Source organism: Manihot esculenta, chromosome 13, assembly GCF_001659605.2.
Source record: "Manihot esculenta cultivar AM560-2 chromosome 13, M.esculenta_v8, whole genome shotgun sequence".
Taxonomy (NCBI): Eukaryota; Viridiplantae; Streptophyta; class Magnoliopsida; order Malpighiales; family Euphorbiaceae; genus Manihot; species Manihot esculenta.
Genome location: NC_035173.2, coordinates 7,181,314 through 7,199,564, shown reverse-complemented (window position 1 = coordinate 7,199,564; position 18,251 = coordinate 7,181,314). Strand labels below are relative to the sequence as shown.

The 18,251-nt window shown below is 29.8% G+C and overlaps 1 protein-coding gene and 1 long non-coding RNA gene across 2 annotated transcripts; one reads left to right on the top strand and one right to left on the bottom strand.

Annotated features, from left to right (window-relative positions):
• Window positions 1-420: 420 nt before the first annotated feature.
• On the bottom strand, window positions 421-17,768 carry LOC122721616. The gene is made up of 3 exons (XR_006348309.1): window positions 17,176-17,768; window positions 16,057-16,058; window positions 421-431 (listed from the first exon to the last, which is right to left on the bottom strand). It is a non-coding gene; the product is annotated as an uncharacterized LOC122721616 (long non-coding RNA).
• LOC110629113 (fasciclin-like arabinogalactan protein 2) lies at window positions 13,963-15,511 on the top strand. Its single transcript, XM_021776018.2, has 2 exons — window positions 13,963-14,542; window positions 14,651-15,511. Exons 1-2 carry the CDS (start codon window positions 14,021-14,023, stop codon window positions 15,314-15,316), a joined length of 1,188 nt encoding a protein of 395 aa, XP_021631710.2. The 5' UTR covers window positions 13,963-14,020; the 3' UTR covers window positions 15,317-15,511.
• Window positions 17,769-18,251: the final 483 nt, after the last annotated feature.

Below are 18,251 nucleotides of genomic sequence, written 5' to 3'. Positions count from 1 at the left end.
GCTTCTGGCCACCACTATAGAACCCTTGTTCAACTTCCATTTTTTATTGCCAATGTATGGTAACAATCTAAATCCAAAGAATGAGTAAACATCAAATTTAATCGCAGATCTGGTACATATCGCACATCTTTCAATTTCAATATGCAATCTAAATCAGTTTGGACACGCACATTACCAACTCCCACTATATCAGCATAGCTTGTATTGCCCGTCTTTAATCGGCCAATTTTTCTTGGTCTGTATTCAGAAAAAATATCCCTCATAGGTGTAGCATGATAACATGCTCCTGAGTCAATAATCCATTCAATGTAAGGATCTGCAATAATATTACATTGATCGTCTTTAAAGAAAAGCTCTATTAGTTCTGCATCTTCATCGCATACTCTGGTAGCTGTATTTTTATCATCTGACTTCTTTTGATTCTTCTCATTCTTCTGAGTCTTTTCATCATTTTGTTTCCTTTTGAAAACCTTACAATTTCTCTTGATATGACCCTCCTTGCCACAATGATAGCAACTAAAATTTTCTTTCGTCTGTCACTTGCTTGTGGATTTACTACGCCCCTTAGAACCTCTACTCTTACTTCGATCCCTGTTTTCTGTGACAAGAGCCTGTGAAGTATCTAAACCCATGTCTTTGCGCCTGATCTCTTCATTGTGCGTGCTGTCTTTGACCATCTGCAAAGTTAATACACCATTGGGAGCAGAGTTACTAAGTGACACTACCATAGTCTCCCAACTATCTGGCAAAGAACTCAAGAGAAGTAAAGCTTAGAGTTCATCATTAAGTTCTATCTTCATAGTAATTAACTGATTCACCAAATCTTGAAATCCACTCAAATGATTTGCAATAGAGTGCTTTTCTCTGAACCTTAAGTTCACTACCCTTCTGATTGTAAAGGCTTTATTTTAAGCATTTTTCCTCTTGTACATGTCTTTCAATTTCTTCCATAAAACCTGTGCATTAAATTCATTGCTGATGTGAGGATAAATACTAAATTCAACCTATTGTATGATATTTTCCCCAACCTTTCTGTGTAGTTTCTCCCAGTCATCATCAGATTTTCCATCAGGCCTATCAGCACCCAATTTAATGGGATCGAATAAATCCTTGCAATAAAGATAATCCTCCATCATTGGCTTCCAAATTTAATAATTTATAGCCGATAATTTGTTCATGGAACCTGTTGAGTGATCCATCTGAATTTACACAGCTATACCCACAGCCAAACAGTCAATTGGGCTTTGATACCACTTGTTAGAGGTCATTCAACAAGAATAACTATGTAAACTAAGATGCATATAAAAACACAAAAGAAAATGCAAAAAATAAAAGATTAAGAACAAATAGAGAACATAAGATTTACGTAAAAAGCCCTCCAGTGTAGAGGGAAAAACCACGGACCAAACTCCAAATTAAAATCCACTATTAAGAAAAGTCAGTACAATCATTCTCCTGTTGCTTACAAACAAGAGATCTCCAATACAAGGAATACCTAAACTATTTTCCCACCTACAACACAGTAGAAGAATATTTTTTCAAATATGCTTGAATACTTATACTTAGGGGTGAGCATTCGGTCGGTTCGGTTCAAAACTGAACCAAACCGAAATAATCGAAAATTGAATTACAGTATTTTACATAAACCGAATCGAACCGAATAAGAGAGATAACTGAATCAAACTGATTTGATTCGATTCGGTTCGGTTCGATCGGTTAAACCGATTTTCAAACTTTTCATTATTCTTTTTACTCTTTTTAGATTGATTTTTAGTGTTCTAAAATTCAATCTAAAAAGAGTAAAAAGAACAATCAACAGCACACAAATTCAACACACAAATTCAACAATCAAACATTCAACACACAAATTCAACAATCAAACGTACACAAATTCAACAATCAACAGCAAATAACACTTGCCAAAATAACACTTGCCGACTGAGGGCTGTGGAATAAGCACTTGCCGACTGTCCGACGACGCGTGGAGAGCCGATAGAGTGCAACGACCGACGCCGATGGTGAATCAGTTCAATCGAGAGGAGAGTGGAGGCACAGGTGCGAGAATCTCACGGCGAGATGAGAGATGGAGCAGAGCATAGAGATGAGAGATTGTCGACTGCCCGACGACGCGTGGAGAGCCGATAGAGAGCAACGGCTGACGCCAATGGTGAATCAGTCCAATCGAGAGGAGAGTGGAGGCACAGGCGCAAGAATCTCGCGGCGAGATGAGAGATGGAGCAGAGCACAGAGATGAGAGATGGAGCAGATGGAGCAGAGCACAGAGATGAGAGATGGAGCAGGAGCACTGGCGGCACGCACGAAGAGATAGAAATTTGTTTTAGATTTAGAGCAGGGAAGGGAAGGGAAGGGAAATAGGGAATTAGGGAATAGGGAACTATTAAAACGACGTAGTATAGGTGATTTCGGTTCGATTCGGTCTAATCGAAATTTTTACGTCTAAAACCGAACCGAACTGAAATCACCGATTTTTTAAAAATTTCAAACCGAACCGAACCGAAAAAAAATAAAACCGAACCAAATTTTTGAAATTAATCGGTTCGGTCAGTTATTTCAGTTTAAACCGAATATTGCTCACCCCTACTTATACTAGCTAAACTCAATAGTAACAAGAAAGATTACACTTTAAACCTTCCTTATAACCTTTATGCAAAAACTCTAGAGAATAAAATCCATTTAACCTTCCTTTTAACCTTCCTTATAACCTTTCTTGTACTAGCTAAACTATTTTCCCCTTTCAAAAGTTATGCACACTCTCTCTGAATGAAACAATTCGTCTCTGATTGAATCAATCTATGTTTGATTTTCTTCTCCATCGTTCAACATCCTCCTCTCTTATATAGATCTTATCTTGAAGCAAATAACTAAAAAACAAGGACTTATGGAGAAAAAGTCTACCACCTTCACAAGTCCCAATCGAACATTAATGCTTGCAATGAGTTTCAAAGGCACATTAATGCATTTTGCAAGTTTCAAGGCATGTTTACACACTTTTTTATTTTTATTAGTTTCAACAGTATGCTTGCATATTTATCTATATTCACTAGTTTCAAAACCACACTTGCATATGCACATCTTCACATTCAATTATTCTTTTATTAATAAGCTGGACCCCACTTTATAATCAATGAAAACTACTAAATAATTTAGAGTAAGCCAAATGAAAAGTGAGTTTCAAAAGTTATTTGGATTAGAGTCACCTTTGATCAGAGGTTAAATGTATACTTACACACCTGTATTTTAGTCGTGATCTATTCCATGGTTTTAAAGTGTATTTAAAATTAAATTTTTAAATCCATAATTTTAAAATTATATTTAAAACTATATATTTTTTTTAAAGTTTAGGTGTTTAAAATAATTTTTTTTTTTACAATTTACATGTTTAAAAATAATATTTTTAAAAATTTAGGTGTTTATTAAATTATCATTAAAATTGATATATCTAATAAAAAATACTAAAATATACGTGTACAAATATGCATTTGATCAAATAAATTTATGTCATTTAGTTTGGAACAGGATGTTGCAAATTGAATTACTATCACCTGAAAAATACTTGAACTAGTTTTATAATGTTTAACTTTATAATTTACATAAAATTTAATTTAAACATTAATTTATATTTTAAAATAAAATATTTAAATTTTATTTATTTCATACACAATATGTATAAAAAACATAATATTATAAAAATATATTTAATTATTTATTTATATAAATTAGTACTATCCCATGCATAAAATTCGAATCTATTATAAATATTATATATAAAATTCCAACCCCTTTCAAATCTGATTATATAGTATTGAAACTCTTTTTATTACGATTCGGTGGAATTAGATGTTTGTAAAACGCTAATCTTCGAACATGTTAGTTAAAAGAAAACTCATTTTGAAAATTAAAAATAGATAATTTTTATGTTGAATTTATATTTATTTTAATTGTATTAACCTAAATTTCAAATATATTATCGAGTTTATAACCTCCATAAATCGTCTGATGGATGTAATCATTCTTAATATCTGCGGTGCTACAATACTTTGTTTTTTTGACCTTAACTGAAATTGCATTATAAAATTGTATAAGGAGCATAAACTATTACATCATAACAAGAGAATGACTCATCAAAAGTGTTATGAAACTAAGAAGGGAGGAAAATTTTGTATCGAATAAACTCTCACAACTAAATTAAAATAAATATTTATAAAGCAGAAAATAAATCGAAAAGAGATTCGTTGAATACTCGAAAAATTGAAATCGCAATAATTTCTTAAAATAATAGTTAAAAATATTTATTATAATTAATTACAGTGGAAATTATACAAGATTTACCATAATTAATTATTGTAATAAAATCGTAGTATATACAACTATTGTATTGTAAAAATATGAAGTTGAAATAAAATTTTATCTCAATATAGTAATTTAAGTTTTGAATATAAATAGTTTGGAATGTGTTTCAATGAAATAGAGTTAAAAGAATAAAAATAAAAATAAAAATAAAAATATTTTATTAATATATTTTTAGATTGGATGTATTGGGATTTATTGTGAGTTTAGCTTAAAGTGGTTTTGTTATTTTTTTTTTGAATATTTTATTAATATAAAAAATACTCTTCTTTCAAATTCTATTAAGCTAGCTTCACAAAATGCATGATGAGAAATAATTTAATTTTATTGTATAGAATTTTCTATTCAACTATAGTAAAAATAATTATCAATTAATAAAAGGTAAATATAATTTGATAAATTATCCAGCTTAATTTTCTATCCAAATTGGTTTAATAAGTTTAACACCTAATCCAGCCCCAAATTTCAATTAAAATTTATATTGAATTACTCAAATCTGCCACAAATCTAATTACATTACTTGAAAAACACTTGAACCGTTTAGTTTTATAATGTTAATTCTATATAAAATATAATTTGAAAATTAATTTATATTTTAAAATTTTAGAAATTAAATTTATTTCATTACTATAAAAAATATAAATATTATTATAAATATATTTAATTATCTATTTATATAAATTGATACAAATAACAGATATTCAATATATAAATTCATTGAATTTAAATTTTATTTTTGTTAAATTTTTTTTATATATAATTACAGATTTTCAAATTAACATAAATTTTTTAAAAAAAATCTTTCTTATCATCCATTTTTTAATTTTTCTCTCTTTTTAGATTTTCAATTTTTTATTTATCTCAATTTAATTTAATTTTTAATTTCAAAAAATTCAATTATTTCAATTCAATTCAGTTTTAATCGAAAAAAAAAACGAATCGATTACGATAATAGTATATTATTTTTTATAATATAGAAATTAGATTATAATTAAAATTGAAATGTTTTAATTAAATTTTAAAATATTAAAAATAAGGTATAAAAAATAAAAAGTTTAGTAAAAAATCTAATCGATCAAATCGAATCGAATCAAACTGAATTAAATCGATTTAATTTTTATTTAAAATTAATTTAAATTTTATAAATACTGAAATTTTAATTTTTAATTTATTCGATTCGATCTAATTTTGAATTAATGTTAGATACTATTTCTCATTGTGCAGTCAAAGAAAATCAACTAACACTAATAAGTAAAAGGGGTTAATTTGAATGTGAGTTTAAACTATACATGTTTCTCAATAAAAACATTATTTTAATATTTATTTTACCACCTTGAAGTTACATCTCACAGTGTTATTGAGATAATGCTTATCAATTAATCATATTATTTTTATTTTATTATATTTAAATAAATAATTAAAAATTGACATAATAATTAAATTAAATTTAAAATATATATTTATCAACATAATTTAATTAAACATATAATTTTAAATTAAATTTATTTACTAAATTAATAAAATTAACATCAAAAGTAATATTTTTATCGAAATAATTAATAAATATATTAAAATAAATTATGAAAATACTAAAATAAAAAAAAATAACTACGTATACAAGACAAGATGCGTGGAAAAGAAATAATAAATCACATTAAAATTTTCAGTAATTGCAGAGTAACTTTTGTATATACTCAAACATATATACTCCATTAATCAATAAATTAAATATCATAAATACATGTTATATAAGCAAAACCATTTTATTGTGCTTAAATGGAGAGCAAGACATCAACGTGAGGAGTGCAGTGAGGCTTCACAGCCATATGATGTATTTTGTTGTACTACAAAGATGTAGGTGGAAGTTATGATCACTAGGTCAATGGCAGTTAGGCCGTAGTCGAGCTCTTGTAAAAAGGTTATACCCGAAATCCATTAGAGTTTACTATGCAAACTGACTTATTATCGCACAATCCAGTCCACAATCGAATAGACCGAATTGATCAAGGGTCCGGACTCATCAAAAAGAGATTCAGCTCATCTAACGTGACCAGGCAATAGAGGAACAGACTCAGCTATACCACGATCCTATCAGTACGAGTGCCGGAAGAGAATTTAATGGCTGCCTGACGATGATGAGAATGCAGGTACGTTCGTATATACAGTTTTGTACGATAGCAACAGGTGACACCGTAACAGAGTAGCGATTACGCGTCACTAGGCAACAAGAGAAGAAAAATTAAAAGAGAAAGTTCTAAATCATTCAGATTAAGTTCACTCACACAGAAAAAAATCTACTTTTAAAATAATAAAAAAATTCTAAATCATTCAAATTAAATTCACTCATACAGAAAAAAAACCCTACCTTCTTCTGAATCTGAGATGATCAGAAAGTAAACAAAATATATATATGAATTGGGTTCGAAGCATATGCTTTTTATCTGTACTCATTTTTCGTTTCTTGTTCTATATCATCAACACTTGCAAATGAGGTATTAGAGAACAAGGTTGGCGATCTCCGAGTACATAAACTTGGTGCGAGTGAGGCAGAGTGAGAAACAACTGCAGTAGAGACTGTAGGAGTTCACTCAGATAGATGAGCAGAGGACCATAGAGCTACAGGAGATGAGGAAGACGTTGCTTCGCATCATGGTCCAAAGTCATTCATCCCAACTTGCTACTTCAACAGATCAATTGAGCATCTTGAAAATATAGTCTATATCAAACCAAAACCAAATATTAAAGAGCCCAAAATTTTATTCATACAGGTAATCCTTTTCCATAAACTATATCAAAATTTTTTAGTGCACCATACCCTAGCTCCGTCGGTGGTAATAGTACATATATTAAGCAACGGAAAATGTGTCACTAATTTACAACAATCTAAAGTAGATATACCATAACAATAAGATTAATAACAACATTGGCCTTTGCCATAACAGCCTTAATCCAATTTTAAATGTTCGTCAAATTAAGTACAGAAGCTAGCATTTAGTCCCTGAGGAACAAAAGGAAAATGATACTGAAAAAGGAAAGAAAAATATGCTTGCAATTTGCTAAACTTTTTTCCATTTGAAATGAAATTCCCTAACCTACTAAGGCATAAAGCCTCTCATTCACCACAACATTAAGTAATGAAATTCCCAAAAAAGCGATCATCGGAATCCAAGACGATCTGGAAGCGGAAAGAACAAGATTGAATCATAAAATTTGGAAATTAATAATTAGCACTACATTCAATTTTCAGGACGTATATTATGACATATTGATGAAGACTGAGATATGCATAAACAGGATCCTGAAAATTGAATACAAAAACGAGGTTCACCAGGTTGCGTGCGGATAGGAGCTGGTTGCGAGATTGTAAGCCATTGCTGGTCGCGCGAGTCAATGGTCGCAACTCGTGCAAGTAGCTGGTTGCAACTGGTTGTGCCGGAGATGGTCACGCGCCTTGCTGCCCACCACTGGTCATCGCGCATCTCACCTCGGTGGTTGCCGCATCCATCGAGGGTTGGAGGAGAGGAGAGGAGCTTTGTGGATTTTGGCAAAAGGAAGTTGTTATGGAGAGAGAGGTTGTGAGAGGTGGCAGCACAAAATGGCTATCATCTTCTAGGGTGTTCTTATTTTCAAGGGCAAGTGGATTGGCGACAAAATAAGTTGTAAATTTTTTCTTTCAGACAGATTAAAATTTCGTCACAATTTTGTCGCAGATGTCATGTTTTTTTAGTAGTATTTAAGTTGATCCTTTCAATAAATTTTGGACCACATAAATTTATTTATATAAAATTTCAAACACATAATAATAGTAAATTAATTTATAGTCAACGTGTACGAATAAATTTCCTTCAGAATCGGACTATTTTCTCATAAATATGAAGTTGAAATGAAACTTTATGTTATTATAGTAATTGAAGTTTTGAATATAAATAGCTTGCAATGTTTTAATGAATAGAGCTAAAAAAATAAAAAAATAAAAAAAAAATAAAAAAATTCACTAAAATTATATTGTTGAAGATGAATATGATTTCCAAGAAATTAACATTTATTTGTTTGATTATTTTAGTATGGATGCTATTGGCAAGAGAAGCAAATGCAAAGCTAATCAGCAATGATGCTATGCGACGTAATATTATTCCTGGATGTAGTCCAAAGTATCCTCGTCAATGTCATAAGCAGCAGGTAAATCCTTATCAAAGAGGTTGTCCAGGCAATTTCAGATGTCGCAGCAGTAACTCTAAAACTCACAAGGTTAACTCTAATACTTATCAAGAAGAACATGAACTTACTGATCAATATGAACATGAACTTGAACAACAAAATCATGAAGATATGTGAGGAACGTGAATATCAATGATGAAGTCTTGCTTATACCTCACTATTGACAAAGGTACAAATACACCTCATTATATTATAAACCTTGAATCACGAATGGCCATGCAAGGTTATATTTCACATATCTCATATTGATAAAGCATTCATACAAATTATCACTTTATTTTATTATTTTATTTATTAAATAATGATATAGTCTTGGATTAAGAATCCTAATAGGAATTAAATTAAAATTAAAAAAAAAAGTTAATTAACAAAAACACAAGCATCCACAAATATGTCTCTATAGTTCTCTTTTTGTTTTTTAGTATATGTGGTCGATAAATTCCTTAAAATTGTCGACCGATTTAATTATTTTAAAAAATATCTGATTTTATTTCGTGATTGGTCAAACATTTCACTCTATTTCAGAATGTATATCAATTCTGATTGATTATTTTTGCTTCTTTGTCTTTGATTTAATTTACTTATACTTTATTTGATATTTTATGTTATTTAGGTTTTTTCGCTTAGACATCAGAATTTATTGTAAATTTAGGCTTTGTTATATTTATCCTGAATAATTTATTAATAAAATTTTTACTTATAAAAAAAATATTCTCGTTACTTCACAAAATGCAGGATGAGAAATAATTTAATAGTAAAATCTGCAAATTTTTTTTTTTAAAAAAATGTAAAAGGAAGAGTTTGCTTTCCATTTCTCCATGGGCTTGTACAGGAAATCGACTCTCTTAGGGCCAACTAAAAAGTATAAGAAAACTGGCAAAATTGATATTTCTTTTAAGCCTATTCTCTAAGCTATAATAAAGATTCTAAAATTTGTTTATTTATGTTTGATTTTTGTTAAGGCCCAGTTTTTCACTGTCCACCTTGTGCAGAAAACATGAAATCATATATTTATTTGTTAAAACTAAATAATTTTTCAAATTTTAAAAGTTCAAAATCATTTGTAAATCATTTTCATATTATAAGTATTTTTCGTATTAAAGAGTTCACAATTTAATTACCACTAAAAATATGAAATAAAATGACTATTTAATATTAAATAGAACAATATTAAAGAGTGTGGATGGAATCGAGTTTTTTTCGAATTAGATGTTGAGGTAATTGTGATGTCAGTTAATGGATGATTTATCGTATTTTGATCTTTTGATTCAAGATTGTAAACTATTTCTATCTAGTTATGAGGAAGCAAATTGTGTTTTTGTTCATAGATCCGCGAATGATGTCGCTCATTTTTTAACAACATCGGCTCATTCTAGTCAGGTCAAAGAGTTTGGATTGATGTCCCTTCTCCTCATATTATTTCTTTGTTTTCGAAATAGAACAATATAGGACCTATTTTCAGGATCAATTTCAATAAAAATTTTAAACTTTAAAAATATCAAATTTGAAATGAAAACAATATATTGCTATAATACTAACTAAAAACAAAAGAGTATGAAGCCGAGAGAGAAAGCGAAAGGGATCAGGAAAAGGTACAAGCTTGGTTTGCCGATTTGAAAGCTTTGCTCGGCTTGTTCATCGTAAGTGTTTTGGTGCTGTTGCGGTTGGGAAAGGTTTTGTACCTATTTTCTTTTTGTTTTGTTGTCGTCTCTTTTGGTTTCCATCACCATGGCTAGAGAAGGCAATTTGATTTTTGTGTGGTTGTCTTGTTTTTCTATTTTGCAGTTGTCTAGCGGTTATTAGAAAGGATTTTCTTTAGATTTGCTTTTGGAGATTGCTCTGATTCTGCTTTTTAAGGAGAGATCTCGCATGTGTGACCAGTGGCCAAAGTAAAATTTCAATTTAAGAGGCACAAATTTTAAAAGTCTCTATCTCATAATTACAAATTTACTTTAATTTCTCGTTTATTATAAATTTTTTGTAAAATGTCATTTATTAATATATTCTTATTTAAAAATAAAATTAATTAATTTTAATTTATATTAATACAAGTCTTTATTTTTTTAAGAGAAAATGAGTTTTTTAAAAATTAAAAAAAATGTGGGTAAATATTAATTTAAAATTTTAAAATTTTAAAAAATTAATAAAAATAAAAGAGGACATAAATACAGGCTGGAGTGGGACCGGGATCCATTGGTGTAGTGAGGAATAAGAGTGATATAAAATGGGAAACGTGAAATTACATGAATTGATGGAGATCGTCGGTGGGGGGTGGGAGGAATCTGCTGCTCAAGTGTCACTATTCAGCGTCGCTATCCACGTGGCCCAATTTTATACGCCAACTTAATTGCCAGTTTGGCTCTTGTCTTTGTACGTTGCTACCGACACGTGTGGCTCCCACTGCCTAACTACTTCTATAATTCGTCAATATTAATTGGTCATTTACAATATACTCCATCAAATTTAATAAAAATGATCATTTAGTCTTTATCTTTTTAATAATAAATAATTTTATTTCCGAGTTTTCATTATATTTACAAAATAATGTTTCTATTAAAATTTAAATCAATCATAAACAGAACAAGTGAATCTAAATTGAAAATATTAAAATTATAAAAATCAAATCACTGTAAGAAATTAAATTTTAAAAAGTAAATTTTTATATGTATTTATATATATAAACAAATTTGATAACTGTTATATTAAATATGTAGGGATGTAAACGGGTAGAGTACCCGCGAAAATTAAATTATCCGAATTCGAACTCGATTTATATTAGTAATATCCGAATCCGTTTCGAACTCAATTAAAAATTAATTTAAATTATCCGAATCCGTCCCAAATCCGATTATTATTATCCGAATAAAACCCGAATCCGTTTAATCTTATATATTTTAATTAATAATTTATATAAAAAATATTTTTCATTAATAATTTTTATTTAAAAAATCTAATATTTCTAAAGAATATTTAAATTTAAATTTTTAAATAAAAATATATAAAAAAATTTATAAATATTATTGTAAAATATATTTTTTATATTAAATTAATTATTTATATAAACGGGTTCAGTAGTGGGTATCCTGTACATAAAATCTGAATTCGATCCGAACCCGCAACGGATATTATTTTTAAAATCCGAACTCGTCCCAAACTTGATTATAACTATCTAAATCCGTTCTATTAGGGTTCGATCGGATCAGGTATCCGAAAATATCCGATCCGTTACCATCCCTATAAATATGTAATTAATATTTATATAGCACTAATTAATATATATATATATATATATATATATATATATACACACAAAAATCTATTTTTAAATATTTAATTTGATGGTTGTCAAAACTTCTGGTAAGTTGTGAAATTCTAAAGAACCTTTTTTTTTCATTTTTAATTCAACAATTAATTAATATTTATTATAAACAGCTGAGTTCTTCCCTTTTTCTTTTTTTTTTTTTAATGATATTTTCCCTTTTCTTATTGTCCCAAAGAACAACATATTTAGTTATATAGTTTAAAACAATTGAAACTATAAAAAAAATATTAAAACTATAATTTCTTATAATCGAGTTAAAAAAAATGTAGAGGTAGATGAGATGCCAACAAGCTTGCATAGAGTGTTTTTCTTTCAAAGAGCAGAGCGTTGAAAATATCTGAAAATGATATTTAAAAAAATAAAAAACAATTAAATTTATTTTTAAGTTATAAATTCAAGAAAAAGACACATATAACTCAGTTTTAAGATCTGAAGAAGAAGAAGAGATACCTCCAATTGACGCAAAAAAATCAAAAAGACTTGAAAAAAGAAAATCTCAAAAAATAAAGAAAACTTTTGTCTACTAGAAAAGAGAGAAATAATTGAAACTCAGTCTACTAAATTGGACAAGCATTTATTTAAATTGAGCATAAAAGTTGATGTTAGGTGTATATAAATTCAATTTATATAAAAATTTCTGTAGTCAAAGGAAAAAGACTTTTTTTAACTTGGCTATATGAATTTAAGACATAAATTTATGGTAGTGTTGCATAAAAATTATAAAAACCACATGTCTTATATTTTTTAAGTTTATAAAAATTTGGAGTAGAGAAAATTAAATATTCGAGTGTCTTTCCTTCCCTATATTAAAATCCTTAGTAAGAAAAAAAAAACTATATAGCAAAAAAAACTTTTGTTTAGTTTAAAAATAAATTATTAAGAAATTAAATAAAGAGAAGATTACTATATAATCTTATAGAGAAATTTATTAATTAATTTTTTTAATTTTAAATAATATATTAAAATATCATTAAAATTTTAAAAAATTCATTAATTATTTATTTTATTAATTTTAACCTTTAAATATTATAATACACTATAATTTTATAAAATTAAAATATCAATTAACGAGTTTTCTCGTACCATAATAATTAATAACTAAAATTAATCTAATAATTAATTAGTAAATTTTTTAAATTTTAAAAATATTTTAATATATTTTTAAAAATTAAAAAGTTAATTAATAATTTTTTGCATAACACAAAAATTAAATTATAAATTTCTCATAAATAAATCAAAATTATGCTATGAGACGTCAATTTGCATGCATAAATTGCAAAGTACTAAGAATTTAATAGATTTAAATTGAAAGAAAATAAATTGAAGAACTCTCTAGACAGAGGCGAATTATTATTATTAAAATAACAATAAAAGCAAGCATTACAGCTAACAGATAATATTTATTCCTGTTAAAAAATTTAAAAAAAAACATGATATTTGTTCACGATGGAGTCTACATTTGTCTTCTCTCTTACCTTTAATGAACCCAAATACAGAAAAAAAAAATTTTTAAAATACTAATTAAAGCTATTCACCCTATTCTTAAGGGGTGAGATGAAATGATATTGATTCTTTCCTTTTTTTAATTAAAAATATTAAGTTTGAATTTTAAATTTTTTATTTTTAAGGGATGAGATGAAATGATTTCAAGTATGAATTTTAAATATAGAGTAATTTTAATAAATTTAAAAAAGCATTTTAATATAAAATTAAATTTATTTTAATTATTTTTTTAAATACATCGTATAGAGTACTTTATGACAAATTACTTACCTAGCAATTTGAGACAAAGCACTTCATATACCTCATGTTCACATGGTATTACCAAGTTTTGATGCTACCTATTGTGATTAAGTTCTGCCCAAACAGCGGGATAACAATAAGAATGTATAGCTAAAGTGCAACGGGACAGTGGCTGCTCAAATGAAAAGGAAACTAAATAAAGTTGCCTTCGACGGGACCCACCATATGTGGGCTCCAATCTCCACCCACCTGGTGCCAATCTGGCATTGCACCAAAATTTCCCACTATGTTCCGCTTAAAAACAACCCTTTTCTTCATTGCTCGTCCCCATCACTCCACTCTCCTGCTCCTTCATTGCTCCACCGACACATGGCGACTCAAACGCCGCGGCTTACCACCGCCGTCGTTCTCACTCTCTCAATCCTCCTCCTTGCCTCCACCACCTCTTATGCCCACAACATCACTCGCATACTAGCCAAGCACCCTGCGTTCTCCACCTTCAACCACTATCTCACCGTCACCCACCTCGCCGCAGAAATCAACCGCCGCCAGACCATCACTGTTCTCGCTCTAGACAATGCTGCCATGTCGTCTTTATTAGACAAACAACTATCCGTCTACACTCTCAGGAACGTTTTGTCTTTCCATGTTCTTGTTGACTACTTCGGTGCCAAGAAACTTCACCAGATTACTAATGGTACTACCTTGACTGCCACCATGTTCCAATCCACCGGTGCAGCTACCGGCTCTTCAGGTTACGTCAATATTACCGATCTTAAAGCCGGAAAAGTGGCGTTTGGATCGGAAGAAAACGACGGGAAGCTTGATGCTGTTTATGTGAAGTCTCTGGTTGAGATTCCATATAACATTTCTGTTCTGCAAATCAGTCAGGTTAAGCTTACAGTTTCTTCTTTTTCGCCGGAATTTTCACAACTTAAAAAATCTCACAGTTCAGGAGAAATTCAATACTAATTTATGATCGAATTTTTAACTATGCAGCCTCTGAATTCTGCTGAAGCTGAAGCACCGACTGCGGCACCGACGTTGAATCTAACGGCAATCATGAATAAGCAAGGCTGCAAAGCCTTCTCCGACTTGTTGATAGCTTCCGGAGCTAAATCGACATTCGAGGAAACTCTTGACGGAGGGTTAACGGTGTTCTGCCCTCCGGACACCGTCGTCAACGGCTTCATGCCCAAGTACAAGAACTTAACAAAAGCTCAGAAAGTCTCGTTACTGTTATATCACGGCATTCCAGTGTACCAATCCTTACAGATGTTGAAATCCAATAACGGAATCACCAACACTCTGGCTACTGATGGCGCCAGTAAGTACGATTTCACCGTTCAAAGTGACGGAGAGGACGTAACTTTGGAAACCAAGGTTATGACGGCGAAGATAACAGGGACGGTAAAGGATGAAGAACCGTTAGTAATTTACAAAATTGACAAAATGTTGATGCCTAGAGAATTGTTTAAGCCTGCTCCAGCAGCGGCGCCTAAGGCAGCGAAGCAAGCAGCGGATGGACCAGAAGCAGATGCACCGACAGATGATTCGGAAGATCAGACGGCAGCCGATGATGAGAATGGTGCCATCAGGAAAATGGACGGTGGGAGATTGGTGATGATATTGTTAAGCTTGTTTCTAGGGTTGATATTTTTTTAATTTGATTACACAATCACAGCTTTGATTTGATACCACATAAGGTCTTTGGATAGCACATGGGACATTTTTAAAGAATGTAATAATGGGTGCCACGTGTTTTTGGGTGTTTTCTTTGTCTTGTGTAATTATTTTTGTGTATAATGTATAATTTGTTTGCTTATCTGTAAATCAACATTTCCCAACTTTTTTTTATTATATTTAGGTGGATACTAGATCTTATGTTTTGTGCATATTTAGTAATTTTAATTTTAGTATAAATTATTTATATTTTAAATAAAATAAAATAAATATAATGCATAAAAATGGTGTGAGTACAAGATATTATTTGCAGCTTTATAGTTATTTCTGGGCACTACTAGTTATTTAATGCTTTTAATATTATGTTTAATTTTATTTAATTTTAATATAATTAACGCCATCAATTTTTATATTTTTAAAATTAAATTTTTAATTTTTTTATAATTTTATTTTATTTTATTATATACTTCATTTAAAAAAATAATTTTTTGTCAAATTATGTAAAATTCTAAGAAAATCTTTTAAATTAAAAAAATAAATTCTTTCATTAAAAAATAATTATTTAAAAAAAATTACTTGAATTAAATTTTTATAAAATTTTTTATTCCAAACGAAAGATATACAAATTATAATTCTAAAATTTCTCCCCCATATGAGTCATCAGCAAATTCTCCCCAGTGAACACCGTGCTTAGCCCGCAAGATGGTGCACTCCAGCTGGACCACTGCTTCCATATGGGTAGAGCTCTGGGACAATCTTTTTCTCTTCTAATTCCTTCAGCAATGGTGTGAATACTCTCCAAGCTTCTCAAGCGCGGATCCATGCATGGCCAAGGGGCATTGGCCCTGGGAACTTTTTAAAAATTATATAGGATTATTATAGTAATTTTTTATTAACTTGAAATAGATAATTAAATTCTTATATTTTTTAAAAAATTCATTAATTCATTCCATTTCAAAGTTATTCAATTAAAATATTAAAATGATATTTTCATTTATTTTGAAGTTACTATTTTTAATATTAAAAAATTTTATTTAAGTCCGATCCATGTGAAGCAAGTATGTTAATCAATTTGAGGAAGATTTGAAAGCATTTTGAGTTGTCGCTCTCAAGAAATGATAGAAGGAGGCCTCATATTGTGTGATCACAATCTATGGGAGAGATGATGACTATGATTCATCTTCCGATGATTATACACCAAGTCCTTGGGAATTACTCGGGATTACACTAAATGATATGGTCTTGGAGGTAATGGATGATTTTATTCTTTTGCTTTTATTTGTCACTTTTTAAAAGTCGTTTTGTTTGAAATTATCTGTCGTTTTGAGATTAGTAGAGAGAATAATTAATATTAGATTAATTAGGTGAAATAAAATGTAATTTTGTCAAATAAGGAATTATTTTTCCATTTAGGTGATTTTTTAAGTACTGAGTAAAAACCTGAAAATGAAAAAATAAAAATGGACAAAATGAGTATCAATGATTCACTTTATTATATACAAACATTCACACATCAATTTGAATAATTAAGTTTTGATATTTTATTTGAGTACGGAAAATATTGTTAAGTTAATATTTATATTATTCTAAAAAATAGATGAAATAAAAGTATTTTTGAAATTTAAAAGTAATTAAGCACTTTACTTTTTAAATAAATTTATTTGAAGCGTCTGTTAGATTTGTGAATTTTGGACATGGAATAATTTAAATAAAAAATTATATATTTATATGAAAATTTATAGCCCATTGATCAAGCACAATTTAGCCACATTTTTATTATCCCTTTTATTGCTTATTTACACATTTTCTAGCTTAATTTATGGTTTTTATCTTGTTTTTACAGAAAAGGAAGAATCTGGAAAATGGAAGAAAAAGTGCAGAAAATTTGCAAAAGGATGATTTGCCCAGTGATTTGCCCAAAAATCTGCTCCAATCACTGCCCAGATCAAGCTAAAACAGATACCCAGAGGCAACTGACAGCAGTGACATGGGCAAGCGATTTGACCAAGACAATCGAGGATCACTGGCCAAATCACTCGCAGAGGCATAGAGGACTGACTCACAGAGAAGCGATTTGCCCAGTGATTTGCCCAAGAAACTGGTCAAATCGCCGGGCAAATCACTTTGACAGCAGAAAATTACAGCAGAGCGGGAAAATGGACAGCAAACAGAAATCCGAATTTTCAGAAGTCCAAATCCAATCCAATCACTTCCAGCACTTATCCAAGAGCCACGAAAGAGCTTCTCATCCAAGGAAATCCAATTGCAATTAAATTCAACATCAAAAGAGGAGTCCAACACCAAATCAAAGAGGGATTTCAAAACCCTAGATGGATAAAATTCTGCAACTATAAAAGGAGAGCCTCCAAGCCAGCAATCTTATCTTCTGATCAGCCTCATCCAGCATCTCTCCCTCGCCAGAAACTCTGCAGTTGTTCTTCCTTTCTTTCTCTTTTCATCTTTTTGTGTATTTAGTCCACTATGAGTGGCTAAACTCCTTATTTTCTAGTTGAAGTTGAGAATATTCAGATTTGTTATGAATTGGGAGGTTTAATACTCCATTGTTGAACTCTTATTTGTTTCAATATTTATGCAATCTGATCTTTTCTACAAGTATTACTTTGCTTTTAGAATCAATAAGGGCCCATTGCTTTTAAATTGCTTGAGTAATATTGTTTGAATGGTTTAGGTCCGTAATTGCTTGGATTGTTCAAATACACATTCAATCAGGTTGCATAATCTAAACTTGACCACGCGGTTGGCAAGGATAGAATTGGGTTTCTCTAAGTCTTAATGCAATCAACAGTTGTTCGATGCTACAATGCCCCAAGGACGTTCCTTGGCAACTTGTTGATTAGTGTTTGATTAGCGAACGTTTCCTAATCAAACTAGAACTAAGGAGGAATTTGGATTGTGA